General features: G+C 42.0%; 1 protein-coding gene across 11 annotated transcripts in view; it reads left to right on the top strand.

Moving 5' to 3' along the window:
* Nucleotides 1–23,899, top strand: part of Dnm3 (dynamin 3) — a 485,732-nt gene that overhangs the window by 111,723 nt on the left and 350,110 nt on the right. For all 11 annotated transcript variants that reach the window (XR_015635077.1, XR_015635076.1, XR_015635075.1 and 8 more), the window contains 2 exon segments: nt 18,330–18,479; nt 19,677–19,880. Coding sequence is in view for 8 of the 11 variants with exons in the window: in XM_087579968.1 (XP_087436094.1) it covers nt 18,330–18,479; nt 19,677–19,880 (354 nt within the window). In the remaining 3 variants the exon portion in view is untranslated.

The following is a 23,899-nucleotide window of genomic DNA, read 5'->3' as shown; positions in this document are numbered from 1 at the left end:
ACTGCTTTAGGAGAGCTGGGAAGACTTCTTACAGTGGGTGCTTCATTGTCCCCCCAACTAGGGACCTGAAATATGTTTGTGTGTGTGTGTGTGTGTGTGTGTGTGTGTGTGTGTTTGTGTGTGTGTGTAGAATGAACAATCATGAATCCATTCCTCTCCCCTTCTGACTGAGGATGCAGCATGATCAGTTGCTTCAAGCTCCTGTCCCCCTGATTGCCCCATCATGATGAACTGTACCTTGAGCTATGAACAAAGTAAACCTGTTATCCCTTAAGTTGCTTTTGTCATAGTATTTTATTATAGGAACAGGAAAAGAAACAAAGGCAAAGACAATTCTTTTGGAAAACCCTGCTACTTTTTAAGATGTTACTATTCTGCTCACTTCATAGAGGAGGAAACTGGGACACACAGAAGTTACAGCTTAGCCAGGATAAGAATACTCCAGGACTATGTGGATGTCAGCATGAGACGATGTATGGCGAGCTAGTCCATGGCTTATGTAACAAATCTGCCTTAAGAAACTATGTGTAGGGCTCTTCTTTAAAGTAGCCTGAGGTGATCTTTGAAATGATTGGCTACTCTCTTGACCCAGAAAACCTTACAAAATCAAGCATATCAAGAGTTCAGATTTTCATGTTGGCTTTAAGAGCACCTTTGAAACAAGGTGTGCACACTCAGAAAGCCCCCGAAGGTATCACCTTAAGGATACAGTGTGTGTCATTCTGCTGATATAGTTTTTATGCATGCTTACAAGTGAAGAGTAATGTTGATCTGAAGGGCTTGGATGCAGAGTCCCTAGTCAGTGCACATCTACAAGTGAACCAAAGACTTGGGATGCTCTGCTGGAGTACAGCACTCACAGTCAGGGTACCTGACACAGTACCTCCCATGCCACGCTGGAGTGATCCTCCCTGAAAAGGAATCAGTTCTTCCTGAGCAGGAGAGGCTGCACAGGAGAAAAGATAACCCAGAGAAACTGGAGAAGCATAAAGAAAGCACAAAAATAACCTTAGCCGAAAACAATGCAGAATAAAATATGTGTAGAAAGTTAGGTGTGGTAGCTCACACCTATGATCCCAGTCCTCGGGAGCCTGATGTGATATCCTATCTTTAAAAAGGAAAAGAAAGAAAGAAGAAAGGAGAAAATGTCCATAAGATATAAAATTATTCATATTTGTTTTGAATGTGAGCAGTGGGACAGTTTTTCCTAAGTTGTGTAATCAGTCTCTAAATTGCGTTTGGGATGACTTGAATTTTTGCATGTAGTGCTTTCTGTCTTGTGATGACTGCACTTAAAATCAGGAGTAGTCACACGGGAGTCATGAAGGGCAATGCCAACGTAACTACCGCCCCTTCTAAACCCCCCTCATCATTGTTTATTAATGACCCCCAATTAGCTCTTCCATTTGTTCTTTTAAGTCATTTACAAAGAAGAATCAGGCAGCTTTCATCACAACTCAGTTTTTTTTCCTCCCTACAGTGAACTTTTTCATAACAGCTTCTAGCAATCAAATGAGGTGCTTGCCAAACTCCAGCTCTTTCTTCAATGGTGATCATTTAGAAACAGTGGCCTCTGTATTTAACATTCTTGTACAAATATGAGATATTGGCTTATGCGTATTATCTCATAAGAATGATCCACGAGGAGGGCTCATCCCCTCCCATCTCATATGCTCCTCCACTAGGCCTTATGCCTTCATTTTATGCTCTTATCCACGCACACAGCTTGTCTATGGTGCTGTCGTTTGCCCACTTGGTTTTCCCACAGTTCACTTGCTCTTTGTCTCGGATGATTTTTATTAATAATTGGTTTATAATATCAAATCCTCTCTTTTCTTGGCTCTTTCTTTTAAACTGTGGTGATGTCATTCTGTGTAGCTCAGGCTGGTATTGCACTCCCCATCCTTTTTCCTCAGCTTCCTGAGTGCTGGATTACAGGCACGAGTTACTACACCCAACTTCTTTCTCAGTTTGGCTTCTCCCTGTGCTGTCTATCCTCTTGCCTCTAGTCCAGACTCTCCCCTTTCCATAAATCATGCATAGACCCTCTCAGCTTCAGATGACCTCTTCGCTTTGAAAACCCATATAAACACCACGCCACATGATTCAACTGTCAGTTACAGCACTGGCTTGATTAATATTTTTGAACTATATTTAAAACTGTTGCTAATTACGACAGATCTGTTCTCTTACGCCAACCTAGCCAAGTTCTTCAGGGTCACAGAATGGTTTGTGCTCCAATAGTTTTAGTTTCTTGATAGTTAGATTTCCATATGGCTAGAAATCTTAGTTCTCAATGAGCATGAACATCAATCCTATCACAGCACCAAAACAGCATGAATTCTGAAAACTTAAGTTGGCTCATGTACGATTGAAGACCTCCTGCTCACCAAGAAAATGCAAAACCATGTAGAAGAAGGCAGACCAGGTTTTGGAAGGCTGGAACTATTTTGTGGATGTTAAACTTCTTACCAGAGAGAGCCGTCACGTACTCAGGAGAGTCTCTACTTAGTCTATAACCAATTGGCCTGGAAGGGGAGGAGAAAGCGTCTGCCCCTAAAGGAAGCTTTTAGAAATGGTTTTGCTGCAGAATATCATTTTATAGCTAACAAGAAAAGAAAATTCAGTGCACCAAGAGAAAATCCAGAAGGAATATTTAAGATGTCAGAGTCTTTGAAAAACAACAAGCAGCTTGGGTTTATTTTGTAGTATCCATTTATCTACTCTTAACTACCCCTGAGTGCAGAAGGATTGCTGATTTGAAATTCGAAATGTGTCCGTCTGATTCTCTGGACACATATAATATTAGCTACTCATCTGTGGAATGCCTAAGCGTGTTGCCTAATATTCTTAAACACGTTATTTAACTTCCTAGAATTTCATTCCCTTATTTATATAAAATGAGAACACAAGCTATAACAAGATCTTTGAGGTTGTTTCTACCTATATAATTACATAAATGGTATATTTGCAAAGTTCTAAAAAATTTAAGAACAGAAAAGCATACCCCATAGCGGAGTGACAGAGGGTTTTGGTGACGATGGTTTTGAGCTGGCCTTTGCTATGTTAGACTTTGGTAGGCCCAGATCATGACCGTGGCAGTGATCATGCTCTTGCAGGGCAGGCATTGGAATGGCATTTTCTGTGAAGACCCTCAGATTATTTGTCAAGCTTTGAGTAAATGCAAGTTTGTACTTTTTTGTGGTGAAAGGTAGAGATATGATATGGTATAGTGACCAGGACATGTGTCTCCGCTATAGCTACTAGAACACGTGCCTCCTTCACATGCACAAATGCTCTGGTTTGAGGGCAAGGGGTGGAGGAGAAGAAGTAACAGTGGAGAACAGAGCTGTGAAGAGAAGAGAATTGGAAGCTAAGGATGGAGGGGCTTGGAGAAGTGAGGAGCAGGGGTTGCAGGGAGGGTCATCTTGTTCTTGAGAACCAGAATGCTTGCCATTAAATCTTGGACCTGTGCCCAGAGATGACTCCTGTACCTTCCCTGACATCAAAGGGTTGGTTTGCTATCTAGATATTTTACTTGTGTGTTTAAGCTTCCCTTTTATTTGTCTGTCTGTCGGTCTGTCTACTTATTTTGGTTCTTTGAGACAGGTTTCTCTTTGCTGTTGTGGAACTCGCTCTATAGACAAAGCTGACCTTGAACTCATGGAGGTCTACCTGCCTCCCCAGTGCTGAGATCAAAGGCGTGTACCACCATTGCCTAGCCCTTAAGCTTCTTTTTTAAATGAAGGACATCTTAAATGTCCTTACCTGTTTATTATTTGATGCAGTATAAATTTGTTGAGGCCATGTCAGTAGTCACTGGGTGACTCTGTTGACTGGAGCAGGCAGCCTGGGAAAGAGACATCAGTTTTCCCAGTGAGAGCTGCAGCCTGCAGAAGTTAAAATGTCTTCACAAGCTACACGTTGAGCACTACAGTCACAAGGTTGACTCTCGAGCCTTGCCCACTGTAGAACATGGTACAGTTTGAGTGACTCTTTGAGAAAGAGGAAACCTACTTTTGTTTAGGGATGATTTATGTATGCATCAACTTACATCTGGGAGAAATGCAACATCGATATTAAATAATAATCACTGAGCAATAGAATAAATCTCCAATTAATTTCCACATGTGACATATTTAGACAACAGGAGAGGTACTACAGTGTTATCATGCTTTTTTCCTATTATTACCCACAAGATAAGCATTAAAATGTTTTATTTTTAATTATGAATATACATGTGAGTGTGTGAGCCTTCGTACAGGTGTGTGCAGAGACTGGAGGGGCCTGTCTGATCCCCCAGAGCTCTAATTACAGGCATTTGTAAGCTGCCCAACGCAGGTGCTGGGAACCAAACTTGGGTCACCTGCAGGCGCGGTACATGCTTTTAACTACTGAGCTATCATTCTAGCCCAAGACACAGTTTTAAAACATGCTCTGTTAAGGGCTCTTAATTGACAAATAAGACAATATTTTTTCTCATTTCTTTTCTACTCTTTATCCTGTTTCCAACTCCTACAATTTTTTTGTAGTTTGCAAAAGTTAGTGATTACTTCCTATCCTGGAATCTCCTTTAAAGGAGGTGAAAGAAGTTACAGACTTTTATACTAAGTTTTCATGAAAAACAAAACAAAACAGGTGATTGTTGTAGTTAAGGACCAATGTCCACGCAAGCTGATTTAGAAAACATTAACACTGAATGTCAGTTCATGACCTCAAGTTGCTTTCCCCATAGGTGCTTCGCTATATATGGATATCAGCTTACATGATATACATGTTTTTTTTCTGAGTACCAGGTAGTTTTACAAAAACCTCTTGGTGTAAAAAGAACAACAAAACCAACAAAAACAAAACAAGAACTTAAAAAAAAAACCCAGTGGCCATGTAAGGGAGACTTTAAAGCATTATAAATTTATGTTTTTATTTATATATATTGCTTATTTTATTTATTTGCATTTCAAATGTTATCCTCCTTCCCCCCTTTCCCCTCTATGAAGCCCCTATCCCCTCCCCCTGCTTCTATAAGGGTGCTCCCCCTCCCATCCTGCTTCACTGCCCTGGCATCTCCCTACACTGGGGCATTGAACCTTCACAGGACCAAGGGCCTCTCCTCCCACTGATGCCAGACAATGCCATCCTCTGCTACATATGCGATTGGAGCCATGGGTTCCCCCATGTGTATTCTTTGGTTGTTGGTTTAGTCCCTGGGAGCTTTGGGGGTAAGATTGGTTGATATTGTTGTTTTTCCTATGGGGTTGCAAACCCCTTCAGCTCATTCAGTCCTTGCCCTAACAAATTTATGTTTTTCTATTTATCATATACGAATTGATAGGTCCCACTGAGCTATTTTTTTCTTCCTGGCCAATACTTAGCTTTTCCTTTTATTTAACAAACAAAAAATGGCTCAGTAGAATTTATGGTCTGAGTCATAGATGATTTTGTCATTTATGGAACAAAGACAGTTGTCAAAATAGGGGTTCTTTGCATTTAAATTTTATTCAAACAATTTCGAAAATGCTCAAGAATTTACAAGACAAAATATTTGTACTCGTTTCTTACAAAAATATGTACTCTCCTTATCAAGGTATTTTACCTTGATTAGCTAGCTAGTGTATGGGGTATAATTGATAAAATATGTTTTCATAAGCCCCCCCCCACTGAAATGGGGGCACTACTGAGACAGAGTTTAGAGGAAGTATAAGAGTTTTTGTTGTTGTTTTGTTTTTGTTTTTGTTTTTTGTTTTTTTGTTTTTTGGAGGCAGGATCTGCTATAGTCCAGGCTAGCTTCAAACTATCTATTTAACTAAAGAAAAATTCTGATCTTCATGCCTTTGCTTTTGAAGTTCTGGGCTTGCAGGCATGTGTAACACACCAATTATGAGGTGAATACAGTTAAACTCAGTGCTGATACTTGCTGAGCTTGTCCACCCTACCAACTAAGCTATTTTCCCAGGCTAGAATAGTTCTTTTTAAGTTAATGTATCTTTTAGAGAAGACATTTTCCAAAAATCCTTATGATTTTAGCTAACCATGTCTATCCCCCCAACCTCTTGTGTATTCCTTGGACCAGAGAAGGAAACCTTTTCTGAGTGTTCTAATGGGTAAAAATTATTTTTTCCATAAAAACTGAGAGGCTAATTCTAAAATTCATGTGAAAATGCAAAAATCTCAAAATAACTGAAACAGCTTTGCAAAACAACAGTAAAGTTGAAGAATCGATTTCATTTGATTTCAAGACTAACAAAGCTATAATGATCAGTAACATGGCATTTGAATAATGATACATAGATTAAGGGACTGGAGTTAAAAATGTACCTGCTCAGATTTAGTTAAATGCTTTGCAACGAAGGTACAAAGGCAATTCAGTGGCGACACGATAAGTTTTTCAATAAATGATACTGGGTACAGATGCTTACAATGCAAAACCCAGACTTCCACTCATGTCTTACAACATTGCAAGAAAAGCGACTTGGCTGTGTTTTCAGCCAATAATAACCTCCAAGATCCATCCTGAAGATGTATGAGGGTCCTATTAAGAATACTGGGGGCTGGGGATTTAGCTCAGTGGTAGAGCGCTTGCCTAGCAAGCGCAAGGCCCTGGGTTCTGTCCCCAGCTCCGAAAAATAGAAAAGAAAAAAAAAGAATATTGAAGATTTTTAGTTACTTAGATGGATCACTGTCAATTGCGTGTAAGATAGAAAAATAGAAGTGTGTGTACCCATATGCATTTGTGTGTAAAGCAGTTGAGGAGTGAAGAATATATCCAGCAACTTCCAGGCGTGGTGGTGCATTCCTTTAGTTGTAGTTGTAAGGGAGCAGAGACAGACCTCCAGCCAGGCTAGAGCAAGAGTCTATCTCAGTGTCCTATGTCTGTGTTCCCGCTATGCACACCCCACATCATTATCTTTGGGAATATTTCTGACTATAGAAGTATAAATTGCTCTGGTTTGACTGCTACTGGGTCTCATTTATTAACTTCATTCCTTGCATCTAAGATATTTTGGTGAGGTAGTGGTTTCACTTTTCAACCATTATAGTTTCTGTCTAAAAATCTGATTCCTGACTTGCACGACAGTCTTATTTCACTTTGAATCACTCTACAGATCTTTACCCGACAGGTTACTTCCTACGTTGTTAGGAAGTAGCATTGAATCATTTGCTGCTTCTGGATTTGCACATTCGCTCATTCATGGATAGGGCTGGAATATCCTACGTCCTCAGACCCTTCCTCTTCATGTTTTCAGCTTTGAACTTTAGCTGATGGTTGGGAAAAAGAAAAAAGACCCATACAGATCCAGAAACACAGACACCATAGTCCAAACCTCATGAGTCTGGGGGCATTGGCCTGCCCCTTGTGATCTAGTGGTCTTAATTTAGACTCAGGTCACATACTTTGCTGTGTTAGCTTTCTCAGTATAGAGTAAAATTCAGTGAAATGGGAACAGGGCTTAAAACATCAGAGCACCATGGCTGGAAGAATGACTCAATAATTAAGAGTACTGATGACTCTTGCAGAGGACTGGACTTTGGCTCCCTCCACCCGCAGGATGGCTTGAAACCTTTAACTCCAGTTCTAAGGGATCCAATGTTCCCTTCTGGCCTCTGTGGGCACTGTGTGCACAAGGCACACTTATCTACATGTAAGTAAATGACTCATGCCCAGAAAATAAAAATAATTAATTCTTTAAAAAAATGCAAAGCATTGCCAACTGCAAGAACCCATGGCTATAAATCTGTCAACAGGGGAAGAGACAAATGGAAATAGGAACCAGAGAATTAGGTAAAGCACTTTATCTCAAAAGTCACTGAAATAACAATACACGGTTAGATTGCACATGGACTAGTATTTATTACTACTGCAGACCGTATACCACCCTCCCAGTCTCTATCAATTCCAATAGTAATGTGAACTGATCTCTCTCCAGCATCTTTCAGTGCTATCGATTGTTCTCTTCCTCAAGTTCTCTTCTAAAAGTTCCTATATTTTAGAGTCCCATGCTGACAAACATTGGGTGTTTCCGAATTTGGCCTCTCTGTCAGCTTTGTGAACACATTATCTTCTACCTGACCTTGAATGTTGCGTCTGCCCAACGCTCTTTCTGGACTCATTTCATATTCTCCCTTTGACAGCCATTGCCGCTCTGTGGCTTCAGTCCATGCAGTTCTTCCAATCATCATGGCTCTTGGGCTAAAATGTGAACCCTTATTTCTAACTGATTACTTAAAAGTCTACCTGTATATTTCAAAAATAACTCAGTCTCAATATACCAGAAGGCACATTCAAGACTGTTTTTTCACTTACAAACGCCTCCAGCTTTGCCTCACATTTGTTGATTGATTGATTCATTCATTCATTCACTGATTTATTCTGTTTATCCATCAGTTCAATAAATATATACAGATGCCACCGTAGATATATTTCACTGGGAGAGGAGAACAGGTAAGACAGATGTTTCTAGTTCTCTTGGAGCTTATATTGTAGCGAATGAAGCCCTTGAGTAGAAGCAATCAGACAAACCAACCAAACCACGTCACATAGTACCCAAGTATAGCAAGAAGATAAGTTGGAAGAAGTGACGTAGTGTGACTCCCTTTATCCAGGGAAGCGTGCATAAAGGATTAATATTTTAGGTGAGAAACATGTGACAGTAAGGAACCATATGTATAGGTCTGTGGGAAGAGCAGTTCTAAAGAGGAGCAACTTGTAGAAAGGCCCTGATCTCCAGGTGTTGGGTTTGAATGGATTGAGGAACAGAAGTGGGATCAGGAAGACAATTAGGTCTTCCATGTGTGTGTGTGTGTGTGTGTGTGTGTGTGTGTGTGTGTGTGTATGTATGTGCATGTATGTATGCATGCATGCAGTCATGTATGCATGTATGCATGGCAGTCCGGGAAGGAAGAGGAATGGGTTCTGAAGAAGCTTGGTTGCAGTGGAGCATGAGGAAATGTTTGGGAGAGTGCTGAGGAAAAGAAAGAGGGAGTGCAAGCATGGCTCTAGCAGTGACTGGATGTGGAACATATGAATGGTGAGAGGTGGCACAATGGAGTCAGGAGTTGAATTTTATGTGGGATCATTAGTCCAGAGGAAAAGTCAACCATTAAAATTTTACATAGAAAAATATGGACATCAAGGGAGAGCTGAGGCTGGAGAAAGGACTTTAGGACACACACACACACACACACACACACACACACACACATCTGTGCATGTGTATGTCATGTATACCTTTCCAAGGCTCTGAGGTTAGATGAAATCATGCAGTAGAAGGGACTGCAATGACAAAGGTGAGAAAAGTTCAAGAGGGAAGTCTGGCGTGCTGACCCCTCAGAGTGAGAAACATAAGAGAAAGAACAGTGGGCTGTGGACAAGGGTCTAGAATGGTGAGCAAAGCAGGCAGAGTAGGAATAATAAAGACAGGAGAAGAGAATGTCTAGAGCAAGAGGTCACAGTCCTACCAGATGCTGTTGAAACTTGAAATAATTACCACTGCCCTTGGTGTACTACTTACAATTTTAGTATTTGCAGTGTGGTTTAGCTCTTGTGTTTTGTATAGATAATAGAACTAGGAAATAGAGTAGTTTTTGTTATATTTTTAAAGCTTTGGGGGCGGGGAGTAGCCCTTATCCCACCTATTTAAGAGTAAGTTACTGATTATCAGCTTGCTACTTTGTATAGTTGAGAGAGAATACTGCATACCCAATCCCTTACCTGTGCTTGTTTCTGTGAAGTGCTGTTCTTGTTCTCATAAACCAGAACTACACAAGTTCTGAAGAGCCAATAAGTCCTGGTGTGTTGGCTCAGCTCCATCCAGACCCACGGGAAGCACAACTGACAAGGCCATTGTTTCAGGATGGAGATGACATTGCTATTAATCTTGAACCTGAGTGCTATTCATCCAACGTTGTTTCTGCCTTACTTTTCAGGACTGAATTTGCATCTTGGATTTCTGAGTTCACATCTTGTTCATTTTGGATCTAGAATTCTGTTTCAATCTGTTTCTCCTTACCCCCTGAGAGTTGTCGAGTCTGAATATTGAACTCTGTGTCTGTTTCCTGATACTTGCTTAGTTAAGACTTAACCTTCTATGAAATCTTGGCTCTCCTCATTCCCACCCCGCACAGTTGTGGCTTTGATTATCCTCCATTAATCACTCCCTGAGTCATTGCATCTTTAGACACACCCCCATGGCTGCCCGTGCTAAACTTTCCTTTGTTTGCCTTAATAATAAAATCAACTTCTGGTTAGTATCTAGTCCTGCACATCTACCGAATCCACTGCTCTGGACATTTGCCTTCACGCCTGTGTAGAAGTTTTGCTTCTTTGTTTTGTTATAATTTATTTATTTATTCACTTTACATCCCAATACTAGCCCCTTCCTCCCAGTGCTGTCTTCACACAGATCCTCCCCCCTACTCACTGAGAAGATACCCACGCCCATCACCCTGCCCTTGCACATCAGAACACTGCAGGACTAGGCACGTCCTCTCCCACTGAGGTCAGACAAGGTGGCACAGTTACGGAAACAGGGTCCACAGGCAGGCATCAGATTCAGAGACAGTTTCCCTCTCCAGCTGTTGGGGGACCAGCATGAAGACTGAGCTGCACATCTACCACACATGGGGTGGGGTGGGGCTAGGTCCAGCCCAGGTTTGCTCTTTGGTTAGTGGTTCTGTCTCTGAGAGACCTCAATGGTTCAGGTTAGTTGACTCTGTTGGTCTTCCTGTGGAGTCCCTGTCCTTTTTGGATCCCTCAATCCTTCCCTAACCTAACTCTTTCACAAAACTCCTAGAGCTCCAAATAATGTCTCTGAATCTGTTTTCACTGGCAGCTGGGTGGAGCCTCTCAGAGGATGGTTAGGCTAGGCTCCATCCTGCAAGCTTTACAGAGTATCATTAATAGTGTCAGGGATTGTTTCTTGCCCGTGGAATGGGTGTCAATTTGGGTTATTCATTGGTTGGCCATTCCCTCTATCTCTGTCCTATAGTCTCTGCATATCTTATAGGCAGGGCACATTTGGGGTCAAAGGTTTTGTGGGTGCATTGTTGTCTTTATCCCTTCACTGGGAGCCCTTCCTGGCTACAGGATGTGGCCACTTCAGCATCCATATCCCCCACTGCTAAGAGTCTCAGCTGGAGTCACTCCCACAGACCCATTTGCTCTCCCAATCCCCCACCACTGATTTCCGTTCTCTCTCCCCTGCTTTCCATATCATCTTTCCTGCCCAGTTCCCTCCCTCCACCTCCCTCCAACATCTGAAATTTTCCTTTTGAAAACTGGCATTTCTCAATGATCTACGCAAAGTATGTTCCTTTAGAGAAGGAAGAATGCTGCGGACAGGGAACGACAGACACATTCAATGTAGCCTTTCCCTTTGGGGAAATGTGTTTAAAAACACAGTCATACAAAGGTACTCTTTACACCCAGAAAAGAAAGCTAATTGTGTCATGAATGCCTCTTGCTTATGTGATAAATGCAGCCTATTTTCATTGATGCCCTTTGCTCAGAAAGCAGCATTATCAGAACATTTCAAAGACGAGGCTACAGATAAAATGCTGCACACACAAATCTCAGAATGAAGATTGATGAGTGCTTGTATACCTGTCCTCCATACTTGCTGCTTTCTAGTTAACCTTGAGTAATTGAAAGATATACGTGTTTTCCCTGGGAGGGGTGCATATTGGAAACATTTAAACTCTTATGGTCATGCTGTGTCTTTCTCAGATGATTGGAGTCATGCCCAAGCAGACACTGCCTCACTCTTCCCCCGCACAGTTTGTCAGTTGTTTAACCTAGCATAATCTGTTTTTCCCTACTGGTCAAAATGACAGCGCTAATTGTTGTACAGGGAACTAAAGAGCCATGGCTCTGTGTTTAAAAAAAAATGCACTTCCATTATTAGTATTATCCGCTATAAAGTGCATCTTACCATAGCTTTAGTACAGGCTGTCCTACCACTGAGAAAACACGAAAGGTATATAAAGCTAAGGGTTCTGCTTTGTGAAACTGAAGACATACTGCCCCAAATTAGAATTTCATGATGCGTTCCCAGGGTTTCAGGCACACACAGCCTTCATCCTTTATCTCAGCTCGTGGCTAAGATATTGAATGAACTGCTCAGATCGATCCTGGGCTGAAGCCTGGCATTGTTGGAGAAAGAGACCATTCCATACAGCCGCATTTGGAGTGAAAAGAACAGGGGAGACTGCATTTTTCTATGAGCACGCCTCTCAAAATCGTAAAATGAGATTGCACCTATTGGTCTTCAAGCAAAATAGATTACCATTGTAAACGACTTTCTCCAGGCCTTTAAAAAGTCTCACTATTCAGTGTCTCGGAAACCTGTTCTACGGAGTTCAGCTTAGACTCAGTGTTAGAATTTCCTTTAAACCCAGACACATATAAACCCTCTCTCCCTGAGTGGTGCATCAGTTTTGTGATAACCCTCTCTGAGCTTTTCATGTACTTGTATTTTGAACAGCAGGGAGATAAACATGATCTTTTAGGCTTTGATTGCTTATAAAGACTCACTTGAGAATTATGATGCCTTGTGCTGGCCTCTTCCTAACACCAGTGGGCAAGTGCACGAAAACGCTACCTCTGCCCTCCACTTACTCACGGTCTTCCTGCTAGGTACGGACATCCCTTAATGCACTGGATCTGCTGCTAGAAGAACTCGGCTGCAGAGCAGGCTAATCCCATGGCTGTGAACTGCAGTTCTGCGAAGTGTGTTTTTTCTAGTAAGAAAGTGGGGCGCATGTCTGTCAATTCTCACCATATGGTTGGACACAGAGGGGTCCAGACCTGAGTTTCAGACTGAGTAGAGGATGGATTACAGACAGCTTCTCTTTGTCAACTTGGGTAACAGTAAAGCATCAGTTTGCAAATCCTGTAAGATTTGACTCCACAGGGAAGTCCCCATCCTGTCAGGTTTTCCTGAAGTGCTAGGCAGATCTGAGCCCAGAAGTAGATATAGGTTAAGCCCAAATTGACATACTTGCGATGGTTAATTTGGTTACCCATTTAGACTCCTTCTGTGGCCTGCTGGTATATGTGCTTTCTCTCTCTCTCTTTCTGTAATTTATGTTGTAGTAAAAATACTATTATTGTACAATTAATAGCCAATGAAAATACATGCAAGCATTTTTATGTTTTCAATTTAGTTCCATTTAATTTTTAATTCTAAGTTTTATTTTTATGCGTATGAATATTTTTCTCCTGCATTCATGTACATGCAACATCAATGACTGTAGAGGCCAGAAGAAGGCACTGGATTCCCTGGAACTATAGTTAGAGATAAATGAGTTGCCATATATGTCCTTGGACCTGAACCCTGGTCCTCTGCAAGAGCAATGAGTGTTCTTAACTACCAAACCATCTCTCTAGCCCATTAAACCAAACCAAACCAAACCTTTATTTTACATTTATTTTGTAGTAAGTGTGCGTGAATTCTTTCGTGTGTGTGTGTGTGTGTGTGTGTGTGTGTGTGTGTGTGCGCGTGCGCGTGCGTATAATTTGAAGGTGCAGCCTCTCTCCTACTGTATTGGTTCCAGGATCAAACTCAGGTCATCAGCCTTAGCAGCATTGAGCTAACTTTCTGGCTCCAGAAACACTTTTAAAGTCGTTGACAAATTCTCACCCTTAAGGGTGAGTGTCACACATCCCTATCACCCTCACTCCAGCCTGTTCTGTTTCTTTCCACTTTACATGTGAGCTGCTGGGGTTGTCGTGTTCTTTCTGGCCTTTCACTGCCTCCTCCCTGAGACACAGATTCAGCATCTCCTGCCTCTTGCTCTTACGTTGTCACCTCTCCTGTAACGCAGGACAGAAGCTGTCAGTGTGAGCCTATGAACACGCTGTTTGTTTGCGTGTATCACGGGAGCCCTCTTGACTTCACATTCTGCCCCAGAGTCCGGCTCTGCTTCTCTTGCTTTTATAACAAAACTCCTTAAAAGCATTGCTGATCATCGGTCTCTAGTTCCTGGCTTCTTCGTTTCCTATCACTGCAAATGAGTTATCCTTTCTCCCACACCTTCACTGTGACTGCTCTTACCAACTTCCTGGAGGGCCTGGAAGGTCTTCACCTTCCTGTTAGGCTTCAACTCACCTCTCCTGAGTTTTCTCTCAGCACTCCATCTCTGTTCCTGATTGCCACACCAGGGCCCAGCGCTCTGAGCCTTTTTGCCTGAGTTCCAAATATATATGTTTATCCAGCTCAGCCTTCTCCCTGAATGACAGACTCTAGGAATGTAGCCCCAGAGGCATTTCTGTGCTAATTAGAAAAAGCCACCTTATTTTTTGGCTTCAAGCACTTGACTGCCATCTTCTGGGGGAGACTGCAGCAGCCACACACTCTGGATTAAACTGAATCAACTGCATTGGTACAACTCTTATCAGGAGCCGATGTCCGTGTGTGTGTGTGTGTGTGTGTGTGTGTGTGTGTGTGTGTGTGTGTGTGTGTGTGCGTGTGCACTCAAGTACAGCTCAATGCTTACCCACACAGTGCAGCTCAGGGAGTGCCCACCTAGACTCCCGATTTCTGCCTCCTTCCCCATCCTGACCCAAGCCCTTCCTTTCAGTTTCTTGTACTTCAGAATTCTTCTGATTGCTGAGGTGGACTCCTGTGAAGCTACCGTTAGCAGCCCCCTCTCTGGCAGTCCAACTTGATCCCACCCGTAGATCATATTTCTCTTCCCTTCAAAGTATATTAGAATCCGAGCATTTCTCAACACCTTGCTTTGGTGCCTCTGCTCCAAGCATCTTCAACTATGACTTGGATTATTCCAGCATCTGCTTCCTCTAACTCCCCATTGCTTGCCCTTAACACAGCAGCCAGTGTCACTCATTTCAATGTCATCATACTTTCTCTCTAACTCGTGTCCCTCGATAGTCTACCATATCACTCAGGGTAAACACAAAAGCCCCTAGAATGACTCTCCATCATCTAAGCCTGATCCCATCTCCAACATACGAGCCTTCATGCTCCTCTCCAGCAAGCCCAGCACACCTCAGCATCAGTGACTCTGTCTCAATGCTCACGCACAGAGATAGCCTGCCCCATCCTGTTCTTTAGTTGTTGCTCAAATGCCTCCTAATCATATCAAAGAAGCCTCAAACAAAATATTACTCCCAAATCTCCCACAACATCCAGCACCCCCTCTCTTTTATTGTCTCTACCACTCTTGTCAACCGGCAGGTACACATTGTTACTACATAACTCATTACATAGTAACCTTGTGAGCCAACAGCGGTTTCTTCCCCCTCTGTTAAGCCCCAGTTTCTGCAAGTAGATTTTTAAAGAGGATTTTTCAATTGACGAATGAAGACATCCCAGAACGCATTTGTGGGACACAAAGGTTTCTGATGATCCCGCACACACAGACTCTCCAAGTTCTAGGACAAAAGTATTTCCTAGAGTCCAGAAGCAAATTTAAATCTAAATTGAAAACCTCGGTGGTTTCACAACCTTCTGGAAGGACATCAGTTAGGTTTCTGCAGAGAGAAAGAGCAAGTAGGTGCCATCTAGTGGCAACCAAGGAAACCAGCTTTGTGCTACTCAAATTGTCATCAGTAAATTTTTATGAATTTAACTGATAATTTGACACCATTGTATAATGTATTATAATCACATTCAATCCTTCTGGCCCTCTCTCATACTCCTAAAGATACTAGTCTTCTCAAGCAGTCCCTTGTACTTGGGTCTTACTTTTGATGTAGGTCTTGTCAGCTGCCCCGGCCACTGTGCTTCATGACTCTACTGACCACATCGTATCCAGAAGATGGTGTTTTATAGGACTCCCCCCCCCCCAGGTCCTATGGACTTTCCTACCTGCCTTTCTGTGCTGTGCCCTGGGTCTTAGAGGGTGTGATAGAGGTTTTTCATTTAGGGCCAAGCAATCAATAGTCATGTATTTTCTGCATTCTGACCAGTCATTCCACTCAAATTTATTAATTGGCGAAAGTGTGGCCCCCATAGAGCCCCTGTGAACTTTCTGGTTGTAATAATTAGCCTAGTGGCAAGTCTAACCGGTGCTTTTTCCACAGACTATACCAGACGGGAAAATAAAGAGTTTTATTTTTTTTAAATTACTTTCTTCCCACTTTTCCACTGTGTTTTGGGGAGACCTTGGAACCTTGCCTATGCTCAACATCCATACATCACTGAACTAGGTCCTGAACCATTTCTAATATTACTATTTATTTATTTGAGATCTGATTTTTTCCCCTGTCCACGAGCCTTCAAATGTGACCTTCAAATGCTCATATTCCTGCAAGTTGAAAGGAAAATGAAATGAAAGCCCCATCTTCTGGAGAGTTATGTTCTGGTACTAATGTCGGGTGGTAGAGGAAAACTGTAGTAAAAACCAAAGTGATCTCTCCAGGACAGGTGCCAACCCCTATGAACCATTGCTGGGTGTTCGCCAGCGTCCAGATGTGCCCTCTGAGCCAGCTCAGTATTTTGCAGAGAGGAGGACTGATTATCCTGTGGAGAACCTAAGAAGACAAGAGAAATTCTGTCTGTACATCTTGATAGGAAAGACAGTAATTCTGCGAGGCTGTGACTGTCACTCTAGCAATTGGAAAGCAAGGTCATTTCAGAACGCTGGTGGCTTGAAGTGGAACTCCTTAGTCCCCCCCAGAAGGCCTTGTTTCACTCCCTTTGCTGTGGAGGAGATGGGAACTATTTGTCTGCTGACAGGAGATGGGAACAGAGGTCAGATAAGCAAGGGCAGGTGACGAGAGTCCCAGGAAGGAGGTGAACTCTGAGAGTGGACATTTGGATTAGTCCCTGGTCTTCCCACTTGCCAGACCCCTGTTTGTTCAGCTCTAGAAGGCAATGGTTGAAACAATGGAGTAGGAAAAGGAAGCTGATGTTATGTAGGCATAAAGAATTATTTTCCCATTAAAACTGATTTTTAAGTCTCAAATGAGGTCAAACCTTTAGTTTATCCTCAGTGAACAGGTCTAGACAGAAGCCTCTGCCAGGGATTTGTTGACATAATTAAGACTCTGGTTTCTTCTCTCTTCATATATGGCCTGGACTTCTTTCCACACTTCAGTACATTGTTCCTACTCCACCTACCAGCCTTTCCCACGTCTCTCTCTCTCTATTCCATGTCCTAGCATTTAAAGTGCAGACTCATGTCTCCTCCACAAAGCCTCTGCTGGCTTTATCATATCCTCTGTGGATCATCAAGTCAGTGTTGAGGTGCTTGATGAAGAGGGGCCATACTCTAAAACAATGTCCCAACTGGCTTTGGCTGGTTTTATGAGATGAATTTTCAATGTCTTTGGAGAAATATGTAGAGAGGCTGTCTAGCCTTGACTCAACTGTCCACTGGGCCCAAGATGTTCAGCCTTACTATATATTTGAGGGAATAGTTATTCAACTTGGAGAAATGAAAATATCTTCCAAGATTTGTTTACCATTACGACTATTGTAAAGTTTTGTTTTCAAAGATATGTCTAGAAGCGGGTATCAAAATTGGTAGTATCAAAGTTGGGAAGTGTTGTCATGCCTCTGTAATTCCAGTACTTAGGAGGCTGAGGCAGGAGTTTAAAACCATCTTGGGCTACATAGCAAATTTTAGACCAGTTTGGAATGTATAGTCAGACATTGCTTCAAAAAAAGAAGAAATAAAAAAAAAGAAAACAAAAACAAAACCCCCAAAACAAACAAAAGTCAAACAACCAATCAAACACTCTTCTCTCTTTTTGTTATTTAGCTTTTTGAAAGAATTCTTTCTTCTGACTACATAGTATTTTCTTGGCTGCAGGCAAATATTTTCGATGTAATACTTTGTCTACTTTTTTCCTTGAGAAAACTTCTATGTATACTTTCTATGTATATGGTATTTTAAATAGTATGTTGCTAAATCTACTGCATTTAAAAAGAATTGAGCAAATACTGTTTCTAAGTCACCTAGCTTCTGACATCGTGTTTGTGTAACAGCATTCCATCCCAACGGGATGGCGATGTTGAAGTAGGAGATGCGGGTGGCGCAGTGTTAGTGGGTGGGCCTTGCATGCACCCCAGATGTTAGGTTTCAAAGCAGAGTACTATGTTTTTGTTTGGTCTATCGTTTAGGCAGCCACAATTATTTCTAACCATTTGTTAGGCTTCATGGCTCAGGGACTACTTATAGGACCTAATTGTTATGCAAAAATTAGCAAACTTGTCATTTTTAGAGCATCATCATTCTTGGTAACTGCCGAGTTGTTTTGATAGCTGAGGAACAACATTGGTAATTTGATTTTTACTTAAATAAGGCATTGGTTGCTTGATGCTATCCTGACCTCTATTATTTTTGGTGTCGTTTGTTTGTTGTAGAATATGCCGAGTTTCTACATTGCAAAGGAAAAAAATTTACAGATTTTGATGAAGTTCGCCACGAGATCGAAGCAGAAACGGACCGAGTAACAGGAATGAATAAAGGCATCTCCTCTGTACCCATTAACCTGCGAGTCTACTCTCCCCACGGTAAGGGCGACTTTTACATTTTTCTCCAGACCAATTCCATTGCAGAACACGCAAACTATCCTGAGATTCTGGGATGCTTGAACCCCAACGTCCACTGTACAGTTCAGAGAGCTCAGATTATCTAGAGAGAGACAGGAAGGGGCTGACAACATTGGAATTGACTTGGGAATGGAAAAAGAACCCCTTTATTTTATTATAAACTTTCAGAAATCAGAGACTGCATGGTGGGCACCTGAAAACTTCTTTTTTTTTCTTTTTTTTTTAAATTTATTTAATACTTAATAATAATTCTTTGGTTTCCGGGCAAACATCCCCCTCCCCCCTCCCCTTCCTTATGGGTGTTCCCCTCCCAACCCTCCCCCCATTGCCGCCCTCCCCCCATAGTCTAGTTCACTGGGGGTTCAGTCTTAGCAGGACCCAGGGCTTCCCCTTCCACTGGTGCTCTTACTAGGATCTGAAAACTTCTTTATCACTGTCTTCAGTCTGTGCCAAAAAATGTTAGAGGTCTGTGGCTGAGTCCTTCCCAGTGGCTCCCACAGCAGTACTTTTATATTTTTATTTATCTCATTCCTGAGGAACCAAAAAAATAGCCCTAGGCTGTCAGCATGATTTCCCAAGGACTCGGCACCCACACGGAGGAGACAGTAGTCAGGTCCCACTGGACTTGCCTTGCCATTGACAAGTCCAGCCCACCTGCTCCCCTCAAAGCAACCCAAATGGCCCACAGCTTCCACAGAGGCAAAGTGGCTAACCCTCTGCAAACAGCAGATGATGCCTTAGAAGGGAAGGGCGATTGCTACCCTGAAAGCTTCGATACCATTTGAAGGCGACGCACAAGACTGGCAGACAGCATATGCATCTATTGTTCGGTGTTTTAATTATAGCTGCCTAGTTCTGACGGCTGGGGTATGAAAGCTCTCTCAGCAAACTGGTAGGCATGTAAATCAATGCCGTTCAGATTACATTAAGATGAATGTCTGGCTTAGCACAATCATGTAAAAATAGAAGAGACTAGCACACTCATTTTGCACTCCATGCTCTCCCTTCTCCACCGCTGTGATGGAGTCATTCACATACATAATACGTAAAGCTGAACTAAGTGGCAGATGACGCAGCCACCTATGGTGCCTTCTAGACCACCTTGTGGGTATCTTTTGGACGGGTATCCATAAGACTCTCCCATTCTTCCCCACACAGTGTTAAACCTAACGCTAATCGACCTACCTGGAATAACGAAAGTGCCCGTGGGAGACCAGCCGCCAGATATTGAGTATCAGATCAGAGATATGATTATGCAGTTCATCACCAGGGAGAACTGTCTGATTTTGGCTGTCACACCAGCCAACACCGATCTTGCGAACTCAGATGCCCTGAAGCTAGCCAAAGAAGTCGATCCTCAAGGTGAGTGCGCATGACCCTTCGGATGAGAAAGAACCGCTGTAAGAATCCTAGAGTTTTGGTCACGTGTTCAGGTGGCCCAAATTCCCATGACTTGATTTCACAAAATTCTGCAGGGCCAATGTTGATAAATATTTTATACTTTAGATGATGAGAGAAGAATAACTATGAAAACAGACAAATACTACATAATTAAAAATTACAGGGGTTGGGGATTTAGCTCAGTGGTAGAGCGCTTGCGCAAGGCCCTGGGTTCGGTCCTCAGCTCCAAAAAAAAAAAAAAAAATTACATTAAATGAAAGCCAAGAACATAGACACTGTCAAACCTCATGAAGTGCTTATTTTTGAAGGTTAATAAAATAAACTCTGCGACAGAAGGATTATGCTTACTTAGTTATTGTATGAGTTTCCCAAATGTGCCGTTGAGAACACTTCCTATTGTCTTTTATTTTTACTGTTCACCAACAGCAGGAAATGCAAACAACAATGAAGATTAGTTAGTACTTATTTAATATAAATATTAACATCGGGGACATTTTTTCTTGTTATTTGTAGATCAGAATCCAGAAAAGTCTCTTCTTTATGCTGATGTCTTAATTTTTCCTTTCTGAGTTGAGAAGTGACCATCTTCAAAGACCTCAGTTGCACACTCGGGTGTGTGTGTGTGTCTAAAGTGATCAAAGACTCTCAGAGATGTGCGCTTTCAACATGGAGATGTGTGGGCCTCAGTCCTAGGGCTTTCAATTTTTGCTATGGTTAATCCTCCCCTTTTATTTGTTGTTTTTGTTTCTAATTCTTACTATTTCTTCTTCTCTCCTCTGAACTGTCAGTCATCTAATGCACACTCTTCAGTCTTTTCGTGCTTCACACTTGCATGATTTATTCAATTAGAATAATCTCTAATTAATTTTTCAGTTGCGTATTTCTGAGGTTCCAAGAGCATCTTCTGATTTTATGCATGTTATGTTTATGTTTTATAAATAGCAGATTGCTCTTGCTTTCACGAGTGCAGTTATTAAGGATTTTAATCAGAGCCTTTTATGGATTCTTCTTTTATAATGCACTTAATCTCGGAGTGCGTTGTTTTCTGGTGGCCTTGGTCCCTATCCTGGATGCTTTTGTCAAATACGTGATGACTTCCTGCCACCCTCTCCTTGCTGAGGGTGAAACATTGAGAAGCTGACGTGTGCACAGGACTGGTATCCATTGGTTAAGTAGACTTTACCTACAACAACTGGGCTGTCACCTGGTCACTTTTGTTAGTAGACTTTCCAAGCTGCTAGAATGGCTCTCTTCTCTTGAGCTGGTCTACAGTAGACCATATACCCAATGTATTTGAATCCAAGAGCAAGAATGCACCAGCAGGATGGAAGGAAAGCAATTTTCCTCACCAGGCACAATACATAGACTTTATTAATCCCCCTGATTTCATATGACATTTCCAAGGGTCTGAGTCTGAAGACCACCTGACTCAGCTTCTTCTGAAAGCAGTTGAGTACTGTCCTGAGCTTGAAGCAGGGTCACTGTGCATTTCGGAAGGTGGAGACAGGGTCCAGAGCTCTAACAGTGTCCTGTATGAACCACCTCAACTTTCAACTTTGTGCTCCAGTTCAGGAGCTTTCCCCAAGTTCTGAAATAACAAACAATCAGTTTCTTTCTGTTTGGCTTTCCCCATCATCCTTGAGACGAAGGCTTAGAACGTTGCAGATGAAGACTATCAATGCCCAGATAAGGACCTACATCAGGACTCCCTGGTACCAATGTCCCAGGAAAGTTATCTTGTAGATACAGTCTGCACATTGTAGCTATTAAAATGATACCACACCATGCTTGTCCACAGCCACTTTGTCCCCAAGAGGCAAGGCTATTGTCGTGGAGTTGGGACTGATAGTCCTTCTACTGTTGATTGTAGTGTCATTAGTTCCTGAGAAATCCACATGTAATCCCACCAGACAAAGCTTCCTGCAGGAGTGCAGATGAAAGCGTACCCAGTCCCTGACTCCTTCCTCTTACCTCAACCTTCATGCCCTTGAAACGTATTCTTTTCTGATATAGACTCTGTGTACAGGTGGTAGTAACTCATATTGTTCTTGCTGTCATCCTTATGATTCACACAAACCTAGTAAAAGAAAACACAATGACAAGTTACATGTTTCCTGTGCTCCTTTTGGGTTACATGTCCTGTAAATGTTAGGCCTAGTTGGTTTGGGTTTTAGGATTGTTTGAACTTGCTATCTTTTGGTCAATCTTCTGTGTAGTGTTCTCTTATAGAAAGGGTGGCATTAAAGTCTTCATTATTGTTGTTGAATCATCTATTAGCTTTCTTTATGTTAGTCCCCTCCCCCTGGGAGGGTTGATACATTTTTAGATGCATTTCTAATAGTCATTTCTTCCTAATCTTTTATAACCGTGTGATGTCCTTGAGAAACTTCTATTTTGTTTCCTATTGGTGACCTTCCAGTTCTCATGTGACTGACGCTTGAGTGCCATGTCCTCGCCATTCTTTACATTCAATTGTTTTAGTCATTTTGAAACCAAATGTGTCTATTGTAAACAGTAGGCTGTTGGATCCCATATTTGATATATTTTTAAAATGACTATAGCTTATCAATATGTTAAACATGCTCTGTTAGTCAGGGTTCTGTAGAGTTCCAGAACTTGGAATGTCTCTGTATATTAAGGGAAATTATTGGGCTGACTTACAGTCTGCAGTCCAACTAACCCAACGATGGACATCTGTGAATGGGAAGTCCAAGGATCTAGTAGATGCCCAGATCTATGAGGCTGGCGTCTCAGCCTTCTGTACAAGCTGGAATCCCAAAGAAGTAGGTTCCAACAGATGTGCTTCATGTAAGCACGAGCAGGCAGAGAAGAAAGTCTTCCTTCTTCCATTGTCTGGATGGCTTCAGGAATAATTTCTATTAACCGGTTATTTTCATTTGTATGAGTCATAATTTCTTCATATATATTTTTATTGTTGTTGAATAGTGTTTTCTGACAGATTCTGTCCTTACCCCTACCCATGCCCTTCTCCCAACCCAAGATTTTTTTTTTAACAGATGATGTTACTTTGCTTGGTTAGCATTTTTCCCTGAACCAACATTCTCGGCTGTATGCAGTCACTCCAGTCTTGCTCAGTTCCCTTCACAGATGGCTAATAACTCTACGGCAATTTCCTTATCTCAGAGTCAACAGCGCTCTCAGCATTTACTGGAGCCTTGTTGTAAATGGCACTAATGATCCAAGTGTACAACCCCACTTTCACTTTCACTTTCGGCTGATACAGAGCCCAAGTCGATGAGAATTTAGGCTTCTCCTATGCCTGTTCTGATTACACTTACGTATAAACATTTTAAAGGCCTTTGTGAACCTCTCATTCCAAACTTTTCTTTCTGCCTTTTCTTTTCATGTGCTTAGATATTTCTTTGTCACATACATTCTCACTGCCCGAAGCAGCTAGAGTTTTAAGTAATTACCACTGATTTTCTTTGACAAATACTCCCTGGGGTAGAGGTCTTCCACACCAAGTAGGCTCTTGGTTAGGGTAAATAAGGAAAAGCTACAGGGATGGCAGCTTTAGCAAATTGTCCTGTAGGTTAAATAATAACAATTGTTTTAAAAAATTGTATTTTCGGTACTCCCCAGTGCCACCTGCTTCATCCAGACTTACCAAGAAGCCAGTTTTTACCTGGTGGTGGAGGTTGGATGACGATGATTAGATCAGGGGGCTGGAGAGGGCAGCAGGACAGTTCGATATACCACCCAGCCTGTTGTTTTTATTGAGATTAATCTGTTTTTTTTTCTGGGATGAATGCCCTTCAGATCATTGCAAGCCTGTCTTTAATTACGAAGCTTTGAAAAAGTTGAGTTTGGCATTTTGGGCCATGTTCTTTCTTAGTGCTTCAGGGAAAGTGGCCTTTTCAAAGGTATTTACTGAAGCTTTCCCACAGACACCCCTTCATGCCGCACAATTGCCATGGCCAGAAGCTTTCCACGTGACCGCCTCTGAGTTACATGGCACA

The sequence above is a fragment of the Rattus norvegicus genome, chromosome 13, assembly GCF_021556685.1.
Source record: "Rattus norvegicus strain SHRSP/BbbUtx chromosome 13, alternate assembly SHRSP_T2T, whole genome shotgun sequence".
NCBI classification, from domain to species: Eukaryota; Metazoa; Chordata; class Mammalia; order Rodentia; family Muridae; genus Rattus; species Rattus norvegicus.
The sequence above is the reverse complement of the archived record's forward strand: the minus strand, read 5'-3'. Positions and strand labels throughout refer to the sequence as shown.